General features: G+C 28.7%; 1 protein-coding gene across 1 annotated transcript; it reads left to right on the forward strand.

The window, feature by feature from the left end:
- The first annotated feature begins 1,673 nt into the window (after positions 1 to 1,673).
- Positions 1,674 to 12,595, forward strand: LOC100160628 (putative serine protease K12H4.7). The gene is made up of 10 exons (XM_001947530.5): positions 1,674 to 1,794; positions 4,996 to 5,212; positions 5,305 to 5,486; positions 6,300 to 6,538; positions 6,804 to 6,939; positions 7,031 to 7,208; positions 8,608 to 8,740; positions 8,909 to 9,041; positions 12,166 to 12,335; positions 12,421 to 12,595. The coding sequence occupies exons 2-10, from the start codon at positions 5,018 to 5,020 to the stop codon at positions 12,525 to 12,527; spliced, it is 1,473 nt and encodes a 490-aa protein (XP_001947565.2). The 5' UTR covers positions 1,674 to 1,794; positions 4,996 to 5,017; the 3' UTR covers positions 12,528 to 12,595.
- The last annotated feature ends 3,118 nt before the right edge of the window (positions 12,596 to 15,713 follow it).

Genomic DNA, 15,713 nt, shown 5'->3' on the forward strand with positions numbered 1-15,713 from the left:
TAGCTGATAATCATTATTACCTATATACTATACAAATAAATAAAAACATTATATAAATATTATTTTAAATATATAAAATTGAATCATAAAAATACTTTTACAATAGGTATGTAACGTCTTGGTAACATCATATTTGTAAGGTGCATTATGAGTTAAATAGTGTATATCCCTAAGAAGTTATAAACTGATGTTAATACCTATGAGCTGTTAAAATATTAAATACAAAACGCTGGGTAGGGTGGCACTATTATTTTTGCTCTGGACATCGAAAATATTAAGAACGGTCCTGGCCATGTGTAGACGTACATTTTCCCACCCTCGTCCATTTCAATTGTTCAACTTTTTCCAACGCCAATATTTAGTGCTCCACTCCTACCAATTCCTGCCGCCGCTCCCGGAATTCCTGCTAAAACACCCCCCCCCCCGTAAAATTTAAAAACTCTAAGTGGGATGGGAAAACTTTAATTAACTTAACGTTTTAATAAATTTTTAAATCAAGGTGGTTTTGAAGAGCAGAAGAAGCTGTCTCAGGATCTGTGTCGGAAGTAAGAATGGCTGTATCATCTGCATAGGTTGCGATAATTGTGTTAGCTGTTGTGGGAAAGTCAGATGTATATATATTAAACAGGTCAGGGGAGAGACCTTAAATCTAAACGAAAATTATTAAATTATCGTCTACACTTACTTCGTCCAATACTTAAATCCAAACTTTCAATAAATTAAAAACTAACAATATACAAATCTTTTTTAAGACCCATATGGACCTATGGCTCTCAAATTTGAGGTAGCGCCAAACCGTCCCAACTACAAACCATCCAAGCATTCCAGTCCATATCCCTCCGTCTCCTAATACCTGCCCCATGGTACGTAACAAATAATACACTTCACAAGGACTTGAAAAGACAAACTGTTGAACAACTAACCAAACAATACTACACTAAATTTCACAAAAAATTACATCTACATCAAAATCCTCTTATCTCCCACCTATCATCGCGTACACTTCCGGACAATCCCCTCGCCGCCTTAAAAGACGTTGGTGTCGTGATCTTCTATGATTAAAAAAAAAAAAATAATAAAAAAAACCAATAAATTATGTTTAATTTAATTTAAATCTGAAGGGTTCTATCACTGGATGGCCTCCCTTATCCTGAAATTCTTATTATATTATACTGTTGTTGTACATACCACATTTACTTATTGTGTTTTTAATAAAGATTGGAAATTTTCAAAAAAAAACTTAATTTTAATTTTTAATTCGTTAATGCCCAGCCTTGAATTTAGCTATAATATTAGACAATGTTTTAATTGTTTTTGATTAAGCATAAATGTTGTAAAATGTTCTGTATAGGTAAAAATTATATTATTCATAAAATTGTTATGTATTCACTTAACAGCCATCAGTTATTACCTATCTGCACTTAATAAAATATAATGTGTCATAAAATTGTAGGTATTAACTCAAAACTATAAATTTTTCACTAATGTAGGTATGAAATATTTATGATTTCTGATTATATCGCCAATATGCCATGATGATAAGAAGTGAGTAATATATATTATAAAATGGTACATTTAGTGTATTTCCACACAAAGTTAATTAGGAAAATGTTTTACGACTAGTATGTTTTTTACAACTATAGGTGATTAGCTATTTAACCTTGATAAAGTGTTTAATACATAGGTATAAAAACGAAATAATGAAACAGTTTAACTTATATTTTTTTGAATTCATTACTTTAGACAGAGAAAAAGTTAACCAAGTAAACCTGTCAAATTTGTATATCGATATAAGTGAGTATATTTTGTTTGATTGCATTATTATGTTTTGTCTTTTTATATAATTATTAGATATATTATAGTAGGGCCTTTCATCCCAATTACCGAAACCATAACAAATCACTCGGGTTAACCTGAATGTGGGGTAATATGCAATTTTTAAATGTTGTAGGTATGTGTTTTTGTGATTAGATAAAATTTGTAATTAGGTAGTTCTTTTATAATAATAAATTATTGGCAGGAATAATTTTACTTACAATTTGTTTTCAAAATTTGGGAAGAACCCGATTGCGTACGATTTACCTTTTTGAGAACCGGTTAACCGTTGCGTATGCAACATTGTCAAATTTATAAATATACAAAAAGTTCACCATGTATACATAATATAAGTACATATATTTGCAATTTAACAGTAAGTTCAAAAATATATACGAAAAAATCAAAATCTTCTTTAAAATAAGTTACAGAGAATCGTCATTTTTAATTTTCAATCCTTAGCTATAGGTACAAATTGAACACTTTAAATTTTTAACAACGTTCTAAAATATTGTTAATATACAGACTTCGATGACAATACAATAATAATAATAATAATAATAATAATAATAATAATAATAATAATAATAATAATAATAATAATAAGTTATAAAATAAAATAAGTTATTCATTTAAAAAAATTGTCAATTCAAACATCGATACAGTAGTACAGTCTACAGTAATAATAATAAAAAGGTGGGCATGTGGATGTCGTTCTGCTGTACAGTAGGTTACAGGTGGGTCACTGTATAATGGATGGTATTAAATTTGAATTAAATGATTTAATATCATTGTATAAGAAAAACGATTCTGAGTGGAGACGGTATGTCAGTCTAGGTATAAGACATAGTATACACTTATCTATGGTATTATAAAAAAACATAGTACTAAAAACCAAGCCCAGATTAAGGGGTGGGGTCCAGAGGGGGCCATGGCCCCCGGGCCTCAACAGTTTGAATTTATTTAGGGGCCTCAGATTTGTCTATTACTTTTTTCGTTATAGGCTATAACACTGCATAATCACCTTAAAAAAACCGATGATTATTTAGCGAAGAAAAAAAGCTCATACATTATAATTTATAAATAACACATACATTATTTATTGCAAATTACCTAATATTTATTATAACAGGTACCTAATATTAAATAATATATACATTATAAACATAATGCACATAATAAACTATTGTTATTTTTTTTTCATATAGGGGCCTCTTTTAAAACGTTGGCTCCTGGGCCTCAAAATGTCTTAATCCGGGCTTGCTAAAAACCATCGTAAAAATAATTTATAAAAATTACCAAATCATTTGAATTTTTCTTTTTTGAATTTAAAACCACAATTATTCAACGATATAAAATCTTTGTACACGAAAAACGATTCCGAGCGAAGATGTTTTAATAGCCTATTGGCTATTTTACTAGATAAATAATATATTTTATGATATTATTGCTATTAAATTAATTTATATTACTTATTAAACATAGTACGTTGAATTAATTTTTGTCAAAAACATTGTATTTGCAAATGTCCATGTGGATAAAATATAATAATATACTTAAAAAATTCCAAGAACCTACAGGCCAAGAATTACATTTAATAATGATATAACTTTTATTCTTCGTTTAAATATTTTATTTCGTCCAAATTTTAACTTTAAATAGGTATTTATAAAAAAAACTTTATTTATATATTTTTTAAATTTTTTGGTAGTATAATGAACTAGATACCTAGATACTTATGAAAAACGTTGTTTTAAATTTTTAATCCTAGGCTATAAAAATTTAAATTTTTTTAAATTTTCAACTACAAAATAATTTACATATTATGTTTGCGATAAGTGATAACTGATAACTGATAAGTTATGATTGTGATTAGGGTTTTTATACCTTTGTATGTGTTTTTCCTTTAGTCCATATTAATTGGTTGTCAGTTAGATATGTCTATAATTTTGACATTTTAATTGAATAGAACCATTCTTTTCCCCTATTTTTTTTTTTATCAAAATTACCGTAATATTTAGTTTTTAAGAATTTTATAAGAAAATAAATTAAAAACAGTATTTATTTTTATAACTTAAAAATACATTAAATACCTATTAATTTTTGGGTCCGTCGCACGAATAATTAATTTACATAGTCCGTTTATCGATTTTATTTTAATGCCTAATAACAGGCTTATAAGCTATGCAGGACCCTGGTTGTGCTATCGTGTTTAACTTCGTGAGTATAATAACTTAATAACTAAAATTATTATTTCTCGTTTAAATAATATATATTTACTTAAAATATCTATAAAAAAAAGGGTGATCAAATATTTTTAGATTATTTGGTTAGAGTATGGACTACTTCTGAATAACATTGTTTTATATTTTTAATCCTTAGCTATAATAATTGAGCACGTTTTAAATATTTAACTAGGTACCTACAAAATAATTGACAAATTTTCATGAATTCATCAAGAATTTAAAAACTGAACTTAAAATGGTTATAAAAAAGAATTGTGCGTATAATAAAGAATTCAAAAATACTTGATTTAAAACCGTAATTGGATGCAATAAATGCAGCAGCTAAATCTTTAGCATAGTGTTCAGTTGTATGGATAAGTGGATAACACATTATTAGGTACACAAAAAATAACGGATTGTCAATGTAATTGAACCAGGCCGTTATTTTAGACAGATATTAGGAATATATCAGCTGATGAATTATGTTGTCTAAAAATAAAGGTACGATCTAAGATACTAATCAAAATATTATGCGGTATCTTATAAATAAAGAATAATAATTATTAGCTTTGCTGTAAATTATGCATATTATTGAATAAAAGTGTTGATTATTATTTATTTTTTTATCTGATTTGACTATCAAAATGGAAATTTTAATTATATGCATATTAAAATTGTTTAGATATATAAATGATATTTATAAATGTACAGAAATACAAATAACAAATCATAATATAATTACAAATCATGATTGTGAAAATTAAAACTATTGTTTCAAATTCTAAAATTAATTATAATACACATTTTAAATAATTAAGAAAACCCTTTATTTTATTAATTGCTATTGGACCGTCTTTATATTCAGATGTGAATTGTGAATACAGCCTGTATTATATTTATACAACAAACTTACTACGCAAGTATAATTTTTTTCAAAGAGTTTAATTTTTTTCAGATTAGGCATCTTAATTTGAAAAATGAATTTAATATTTTGCGTGCTTTGGTGTGGCCTTTGGTTTGGTGCTTTGGCCGATAAAGGAAGTTTTTTGAAACTAGTGGGCGTAGGAAGACCAAATTCAGTAGCAACAGCTAGAAGTCTGATTATCGAAGACAAATGGTTTAAACAGAAAGTGGACCATTTTAATCCTTCTGATACAAGAACGTGGAAGCAGGTATTAGTTAATTTAATTTATGAGCTGTAACGTGTTAAGATGATTCAGTAAATATTAGTCAAGTATTAACAGAATTGATTGGATGTTTTTAGAGGTATCATATGAATTTGCAACACTATAAACATGGTGGCCCAATATTTTTGAGTATAGGAGGAGAAGAAGAAATTACACACAATTGGATGACTTCTGGTGCTTGGATTGAATACGCCAAAAAATTGAATGCCATGTGTTTTCAATTGGAACATCGGTATTATGGAAGAAGCCATCCCACTGAGTGAGTGCTAATACCTAACGAAAGCTAAAACAATAGTATGAATCTATAAGGGCCAGTTGTACCGTCTACGGTTAAACATTGATTAAGCTTAATCAGCTGATAACAGATATTTAACCGGGAAAATTCGGCCGATTAAATTCCGGTTAACTTTAATCGGAGATGGTACAACTGGCCCTAAGGGGTATTTATTTTTTCCCCGAAACGACTTTGTTAACAATAATATACCATGTATATACTCCATCAGTGGCGTGCCGAACTGACAAGCAGACCTGAGGCAAACTATACAATTTGATCCCCCTCCCCACCACCAACAGTTTTTTCACTATTTTTTTTTATTATTCAAAATAATAAATATTATTAAGTTTTTTTAGGTATAAGTTGCACATCTACACTAACACACCCACCCACCCACCCAAATTTCCCTTGAGGCAATTGCCTCAAAAAATGACTGATCGGCACGCCACTGTACTCCATTTACTATAGGTATGCTATAATTAATTGAAAAACATTAATAATATTTTACTATAAAATATTGCCATAGTGTTCCTACAGAATACAGTGTTTGAAAAAAAAAATATTATTTAACAAAATATTTAATTATTATTTTTTAAAAATGTATGTTGGCTACGTGCTGGTCTCCGATAGTCCGATGTCGACGCATTGTCGACCTGATGTATTTTTGACACTGCAACAGGGGCTATGCGCTGACAATACTAACGGAGCTCAACGTGTTATTAATATAAAATAACAAAATCATTTTCATTATTTTTTTAATTTTTAATTTTTTTTTAATATGATAAACGTATGTTTCAGTAATTTAAAAACTAAAAATTTAAAGTACTTAACTGTTGAACAAGTATTAGCTGATTTGGAAACATTTATAAGCACCATTTCAAATGATAATGAAGAAACTCTACGTAATGCTAAATGGATAGTATTTGGAGGATCTTATTCAGGAAGTTTAGCTGCCTGGTTAAGAATGAAATATCCACATCTCGTATATGCAGCAGTTTCATCAAGTAGTCCTTTAATGGCAAAAATTGATTATAAAGGTAGATATAATGTAACACATTTTTTGACGATTAATTTTGACTTTCAAGACAATATTGAAAAATACATATAACATTGAAATTTCAATGACATATGGTTTTAAAGTAATAGCACAATACTTGATATGAAGTAGGTACCTATTAATTGATACCAACATTACCAACGTTAAATTAAATATTTAGTACTATGTATATAAATTATATTGCAGTTTATTTTATCGGCAGTTACTTTCTTCTTCGTGGTTGTAAATATCTTTTATTTCCATAGATTTTTATATGGCTATCCAAAACACGATATCAAATTATAATCCAAAATGTGCGTCAAATATAATAGAAGCGACTTCAACGATTAGCGATTTGTTAGAAACCAGCTATGGAGCAAAATATGTTGATAAAAAATTCAAGTACCTAATTCACAATGCTTAATTAATATCAAAATGTTTTATATATAATAATAGTAAATAATTAAAGCCCATTGTAATTATATAATTTCAGAACGTGCAGTGATATGAACATAAAAAATAAAAAAGATAAAACAGTATTTTTTAATAACTTAGCTTTACCCGTTGCACTAATTATACAATACAATAATGATAACAAAAAGAAAAATAAATTGGCTTTATCATTAGTAAAATTATGTGATATGATGTTAGACAAGTCGTTAGGAAATCCAGTAAGTATTTTATTAATATGAGGAATTTAATAACTTATATAATAATATAGGTGTATATAACTATTAAAATGAATAGTATTGATTAACTGCAAAACAGCTGTGGGTGAACCTTTGTAGATTTTGTTTTATTATTTATAACAGAATATCTTATTAGGTCCCTTCAGTGTTAATTATCAGTGTTGGGCAGCAACACTTTTTAAAAAATAAAAAAAAGTGGATAATGGATGTCTATGACTTGTATAGTAGGTTACAAGTAGGTCAATGTATAATGGATTATTTAAACTTAAATTCAATGACATAATATCATTGTATAAGAAAAACGATTCTGAGCGGAGACGGTTTGTCAGTCTGGATATTTTATATTGTTATTATTATAGCCTGTAAGTTAAATTAATATATAGATAATAGATAGATTTTAAGAGACTTTATATAACTGGTTATCTGATTTAATTGTTCATACCTCATACACGTGGGTTATCATTCGTAATATTTATTTTATAGTTTAAATATTAAGCAAAACTCCAGAATGAATAAAAGTTGTACAAATAGCCACAGACCACGGGGTGTGCCACGCCACATTTGGCACACACTGCGCGCATGCATATGCGTGTAACGTGAAAGTAACTTAGTTACGTACTTTTTTGATTGAAAATTAATTAAAAAATTTGTATTTGGGTAGGTAATTAGTAGAAGAACTTAAAGTAACTTCCTCAACATTTTCTAGGTACTTAACTTATTTTTAAGATTTGTATGGTGATACCCATAAATAATATAAGTAGGTAACTAATTAATTACCTATTATATGTTTAAATACCATATTATATACTATTATAATGTATTAATTGTATAGATAAGAGTATGCTATACTTCTTAAACTCATACATTTTACATTATGTCTGACAGCGGAAATGTAAAGTCACGTAATCCACACTGTTGACGAAATAGTCTGATTTTAACTGATACAAATATAGTAAATACACGATTTACCCAAATAGGTAACGAAATATCAAAACCTTTGAATCATTTTTTTGTTGAAAATTTGATCAAAAAAATATAGGTTCTGTGCAATAACTAACCTACAAATTACAGTATTAATATTTTAAGCATGACTTAAAATGTTTGGTAATTATAAATAGATAGTATAGATGGGTACATCGTACATGGCAGATCAAATTACTTTTTTGCTAGAAATTCTTATTTTAAATAAGTATTTAAACTAAATAAATAACCAATCTGTCAGTTTTATTGCTCTAAAGTCTAAGGTATTACCATTGAACCATTAAGTGGCTGATAAATTGTCTATAATCTATGTGGTCATGTAACTGGGGGATTTTTATTTTTTGATAACTTAAGGAACTAATAAAATAATAATCATTAATAATGTGCATATTTTTCACAGCTTGAAAGATATGTAGCCGTACACAAACAATTAAGATCCGTTAATAATCAAATATGTACATCAATTAATTATCAAGATGCAATTTCCGCTCTCAAGGAAACATCTTGGAACGCAGAAAATGTAAAATCAGGAAGTTAGTATAGTTTAGTACTTTATTAGGTACCTTTTTTTTCATAAAATGTAATTAATTGTTCTCAAAGTCTTTTTTTCTTATTTAAAGAATGTATTATTTATTTATTTAAACAGCTATTTCATCTGATTTTGTATGATAATATATAACAGGCAAACTGTTTTATTTCAGGTCGACAATGGTTGTACCTAATCTGTACACAGATCGGGAATTTCGTAACATCAAATAACCGTAACGACTTATTTGGTAATTCCATTCCATTGGACTATTATACTGGCATGTGTAGAGATGTTTTTGGAAAATCGTAAGTTGATAAAAATATTTCTTAAAAATTATATTTATTATTTATATGACGTAAAGTATATAACTATACTCTGTCTTAAAGTAGAATACACCGGTTCTAGCTTCGCACTTGTTTCCCCTTTCACCCGTCACTACTCACTACCTACGCCGTTATATGGGAGATGCGCGTGTCGCCTACGGAAACAGGTCGCCGCCCAGTGTATTATACTTTAGACAGATTATATTTTAGTGTTAAGTCCATTCCAAATATTAAAATAATTAATTACGAATGTGTAGTGTGCGTTTACTGCATAGCCACATATGGCGTAAGTAAGGTATATTATGCATAATTCGTCTTAATATATAACGAAATAAATAGCATACTTCAATGAATTCTCTAGATGGGGGGGAGGGGTGGTATAAGATGGCGCTAGAGGCTGGATTCTTTGGGTGTTCTTAGATTTCTAACAAATATTCCAAATTTCGCCGAGTAATTTTTTTCATAATTTGAATCGCTTCAAAAGTTAATATCTGAGCGCACGGTATAGTGCACCGGCCAATTTCTTGCAATGCAATGGTCCTTTCCACGAAAGGCTTCAGCCGGTTTTTCTAACCATCATATTATGTATGCTTCCTCTAAAGATGGACTTTTAAAATTTCAAACATAAATTAAGCTTGAGTAATTTAGAAAATTGTAAAAAAATTGAGCCTTTATAGGTATTAAGTCTTTTCAACAAAGGAGAACTTCAAATTTTGAATTTTGTTACTAACTGACTCACTGATTATCAAAATTATAAGGTCCTTCCCGTATAGATATAAACGTGAAATTTGTCACTAAGGTAAGTTTTATAGTGAAAATAGAGGGACAATTCTAAAAATTACAATTTGATCAAATGAATGACACTTTAAGAAGATTAATGGTTTTAAAAAAAAAAAATTTAAAACCTGCATGTTGACAAGGTATTGTATAAATGCTGCATAAATGTATGTATATGTTATTAAGGGAGCTGAAACAATATATTTTATCAGTTTTGATGATTAGAGTAAAAATTGGCCCTTATTTATAGAAATTATAAGGTGTATTAATTTGATTTTATAATAAAAAATAGAACATTTAATTAAGCTCACATCAGTAAGTAGATACGGACAATTTGAAACAGTGGCTGGTCTTATAGTGCAAAAGGAAAAACCAAAAAATTGCAATTTCTCAAAATGAATGCTGCTTTAGGGTAGTTCTCATTGCCTGAAGTGACATTAAATCGACACCGCGACGTTTAGCAAAAAGTGGTTTTCGGCTTCTGTATTTTAATATGTTGTAGTGAATTTATGATTAAACCCCCAAAATATTGCCCCACTATGCAAAAGCCAGCAAAAAGGAATGATATTCGACAAAATCCTAACAGTAAAAAATGGTAAAGTCTGGGAACCCCCTCCCAAAAAAGTTTTTCTATCACAGTACTGATAAACAAATCTCTTTAATTGTATTACTTATAACTTGGCCAGTTTCAATGAAAAATAACCAGTAAATTTAAATAAAATGCCAATCGTCGATAACGCCAGAGAGACAAAATCAGAAACTGACAATGCACTATCACATTAAAGTTAACAACATAAAGTTTGTAAGTTTATGTTAAAAAATGTTCTGTATTGTAAGTTTGGTAATCTGAGCCAACACGTGCGTATTTGACGTCTCTTGAAGGGAGAAAATAGTGGTACACTGAGTCGCTGATCGTGATTAATTATTTAAAGAAAATGTTCTATATTGTAAGTTTGATAAACTTAGCCAACACATGCGTATGTGACGTCTCTAAAAGGGAGAAAATAGTGTTTCACCGAGTCAATGATCGTGATTAATTATTTAAAGCCTTAAAAGTAATTGCTATATAGTCACATATATAAATACTACTATAATATACCAGTGAATGTGACATATTACAATATCATATTAGACAAATTAATTCCCCTTACCCAACTATTTGAATAATTATACTCAAATGATTTATAAGTTGTAGCTAGATAGTATATATTTTGTTTTATATTATTATGTTTGTGGTTATGAATCATGAAAAATATATCAAAATAGGTATTAAGAATGAGATACCTAATATTGTTTTCATTTTTAGAAATTTTATTTATAACTTTACCAGATTAGTTTAATACCTAGATAATATGGTATATACTATAACAGTATTATAGATTTATAGAGTACTATATTTTTTTTTTTAAATAAATATTAAATAAAATAATTTAGATAATATTACATTAGGTATAAACTATTGTAGTAACGTGAAAATGGACTGTGCACGCAGTGTATATACACTTCAAGTTACTACCTTCTCATATGTATATATACATTCACCTCCGTTGATATATATATATATATATATGTAAGGATTTAATTATATACTAAATTGACTCACCCTAATTTGATTGAGGATCCGTTAGACGTTCGATGAACAAAGGAAGAATAAATAGGTTTGATATTAAACCACTTTTGATTTATTTTTTATTAAGAACACAACTTATATATTTGAAATACTCAAAAGAATATATTTATTATTTAAAATATAAAACATTACAATGAACATATATTGATATTGCTTATTACGTATGACTGCCATCAAGGGCGAACGCAGAGGGCCTGAGTCTGTATGAATCTGGCCGGTGGTCGAAGGGTATCAACCGAGCACAGATTATAACGGTACTTCTATAGAAGGAGTAAAGGACATAAGCATAAAAGACCACAGATGTTTATCATAATATAAATATCTGTGTGATCGTATTATATAATGTTATAATATAATAAATTATATTGAGGGACATGATGATGACACTCTTCTTAGTTCTTGTATTAACTAGTTGTGAAGAGTGGCTATCATTACACTATAAGTACATAATATTAGTAAAGTAGCGATAATTTTGCTTTATGTGTGTGGAGGAACTGGTCTAACATAGTAATTTACGACTGTTGGTATTTTTATTTTTGGTGGTTGACATCATACAAGATTATATGCATCATATAGGTATACCATGTATTGTATTAATTGTTTTAACCGTCGATAAGTATCATGATGCCGCATTTCTTAATTTTGAAATCTATTGAATCAACGTAAATAATTAAATGAACATTATTTTTTTTCATTTAGGTTTAACGCAAATTCATTAAATGCGGCAGTCAGAAAAACAAATATGATCCACCATGATTTAAAAAAGAAAACAAGCAGGATTATTTATTTACATGGCACTATCGATGCGTGGAGTACATTGGGTCTTATTCAACCTATGACAAAACACTCAGTTTCAATTGTCATTGAAGGTAGCCAATCATTAAACTATTAGGCTCATTTAAAAAAAAATATTAAAATGTCTGTTTATTGTGAAACAAAATTATGTATTTTTAGGAGGATCTCATTGTTCAGATTTATATCCTTCTCGTTCATCGGACTCTCCACAGTTAAAGAAAGCTCGAAAAACTGTTGAATTTTATTTAAAAAAATGGTTGTCGTAAAAATAATGTTTTGCACGGATAAAAGATAATCAAAATAATTATTATTTGAAGGATATTCAATAGTAATTTAATTAAGTTTTAAATATTTATTCAAACATAATATTCTGTAGGTATATTTTTAATAATTAAAAACCAAATTAATATATTTTGCTCTAAATGATAATTAAAATATACATATTACAATATACATCTCATATGTCAATATGTATTATATTATATTATATTATATTATATTATATTAGAAATACACTAATACATTGAAATATTAAAATATTTATACGTATATATACTTGTCTGGCACTGTGAATTCTATGCCTGAGTCAAAACACCAGCGAGCAGAGACGAGCTCAATCATCCTCATAATTTATGTAAACTGATATTGTATCAGAACCGGAAACCACTACACATTACTACAGGAAGTAATGAAATTATTATATTCACCTGAATTATATAAATTAATATTTAAACCAACAATATCTATACTTTACCAATATTATTATATTTATTTTGTATTCGTATTTTATACTATCATATTATATGCATATTCTTACCTATAGACACAATTAAAAATAATAATAACCATAACGTTGATGCGTAAATAATAATACTTAATATATACAATATACCTATAAAACCAGTATTTATTTTTTTACCTATAGGTTACCTATAGGTTTTACCTATATATTCTTTTTTATTTATCCTTAAAAATTCTTACATAAAAGGTTTTATGCTTTACGAGTGACTATAGCCTATGGGTAGTATAATATAGTTAGAACCTACCCAAGCATCAACTATGAAACTATGATCCTGCGAGTGTAGACTGCAGTTTTCCCAGCTTTTCACTAGTAAGCACAATGAGCAAATATTAAAGCTAAGATGATTCATTTTTTAAAAAATTGCCGAATTCACGAAAATTTGTAAATTATTTTATTGATAGAAATTTATAAAATGTTCAATTCGATTAGCAATTTAATACAAAATTCGTCATAAATTATTCTCAAAGAAACCTTAAAATATTGAAAACACGTAGATACGTACGAATTTAGATGAGGGGAGCAATGAACGTGTTGATTGGTTTGTTTCTAGTTCGCCGACACGCGGGTTTTTGATTAAAATATTAGTTTTTAAAGGTTTTTTAAAAAGTACAATCCTCTGACAACGATAATAATATTGGCTGCATGCCTCTTGACATAACAATTTATACAACTATACTAGCGGATCATGTGCACTTCGTTGTCCATAAAAAATTACAATTCTTAAAAAAATTGTGATTGCTTAACTCTTTTTGGGTATAACTCGCTGCAGTAAGTGCAAGTCAGCCACCCTGGTAGCCGTATTCGGATTGCGGACAATGTGCTACAGCATATCAAGTAGGACACCACCGATGAGCAGTAATTATAAGTGCAACTCAGCAGCCATGGTAGGCAATGTGCAAAAATTCGATTGGATGCATGCTTGTACCGGATCTACCCGATTAACCAATGGCAACCAATATACAAATAAAATACTAATTTCTACTAATTATTTCTCCTATAACCAATAGAAACCATTTTTAAACAAAAATGTTCATCGTAAATCTCAAAATCCCTGTTTGAGCTTTGAGCACCTCCCCAGGTTGAACCTACGTGGTCCAATTGTCAATCTAAATCAACCTGGGAACCACTCAAAAACACAAAAGATATATAGACAAACATTCATTTATATATATATTATTTTCGGCGACTCAATTAATTTTTCTAAGACAAATTAAAACCTTAAAATCTTCCCTGTGACTCTACCGATCTATAAGTAAAAACTGTATTAAAATCCGTTTGGTACTTTTCGAGATATGCGAGTACATATAAAAAATGGGCTTCTATTTTATGATATACTAATTTCCCGGAAAATTTCTGATTGTTTAACTACTTTTGGGCGTGTAAGCACTGTGAAAGCAATGTATTTTTAAGTGTAAAATATGTTATTATATTTTAATGTATAGCCATCTCGGCCGGCGTTGTCCGTGAGATTCGCAGCAGTATATTATCACTTACCTAACCTGCGATAGATCGCGGACCCCGTGCTATTTGTACATAAGTGTATAATTTAACCCTAAAGTATTAAAGTTATACCATGTTTATCATTTTTACTTAATTCGATATAAATATAATCAATTAATACAAAATCTTAACACAACCTAATTGTACTAAAATCAGATGCTTAAAAAAAACCAAACATTCGTATGTATCGATAAAGAAGAAAAATAAAAAAGGAAAAATAAGAAGAAAAAAAGGTGAAAAAGTGGATACTGCTCTACTGTACAGTAGGTAAATAACAGATCATGTAAATCAATTTAAATATTTGGGAAGTATAATAAGTAAAGATGACGGAAGATCAGAAAAGGAAATATAAAGTAGAGTAGGACAAGCAAAAAAGGCATTCCCAGTTAAGTATAAATTACTAATATCAAAAAATATAGATTTAAGAGTAAGAAAATGTTTAGTTAAAACAGCTCCATGTCCCCGGCCGCCGGACAACCCACTTTGGAATTTCGAAACAAAATTAACTCCATTCGTTTGTGCTTTGTTTGTGCTCGTTTGTGCTTTTAACCCCGTCGTTTGTGCTCAACCCCTTCCAAAGTTATCCAACGTTGAAAAATGGGGCCTGAAATATTATCCCAGCTACTCCCCTTTGTAAATAAATGATTTTGCCTTGTGAATCTGATCATAACACATTTACCTCTATGGTCTTTAGTCATAAAACATTTGGTTTGCCAAAAAAAGGTATACGCTCGTGGATTAGAAAATTATTTTTTTTTTTTAGTTTGCGCCATTTTGGGAAATATAAAAAATATTTGCGATTCAACAAATGGACTCATAGCCTAACACTAAAGGTATAATTGAGATACAGGTGGTACTTTAAATACATTATATGTAGGTATTTTAGAAAATCAAGCTGATTTGGTTTAGAAAATAGTTTTTATTATAAGTGCATGATTGTTGAACGTAAAAAAATAATTTCGACTTAATCAATAATATGAAACTTATGTGTAACCAATATCTATATAATATTTTTATAATAGTTAAATTCTATACCCAACTTAATACCATATAAGGACGTTTCTAACTAATTGTTGTACCTGTTTTGTGTTAATTGCAGTGTTTATATTAAATTAATATATTTAAACACAATTTAACTTGATACCCCTTG

The sequence above is a fragment of the Acyrthosiphon pisum genome, chromosome X (genome assembly GCF_005508785.2).
Source record: "Acyrthosiphon pisum isolate AL4f chromosome X, pea_aphid_22Mar2018_4r6ur, whole genome shotgun sequence".
NCBI classification, from domain to species: domain Eukaryota; kingdom Metazoa; phylum Arthropoda; class Insecta; order Hemiptera; family Aphididae; genus Acyrthosiphon; species Acyrthosiphon pisum.

Excerpts from the sequence above, each read along its gene's own strand:
- LOC100160628 (XM_001947530.5), top strand. The coding sequence starts at position 5,018 with ATGAATTTAATATTTTGCGTGCTTTGGTGTGGCCTTTGGTTTGGTGCT. Across the intron at positions 5,487-6,299 it reads GGAAGAAGCCATCCCACTGA|TAATTTAAAAACTAAAAATT; the intron begins GTGAGTGCTAAT and ends CGTATGTTTCAG. Across the intron at positions 9,042-12,165 it reads AGAGATGTTTTTGGAAAATC|GTTTAACGCAAATTCATTAA; the intron begins GTAAGTTGATAA and ends TTTTTCATTTAG.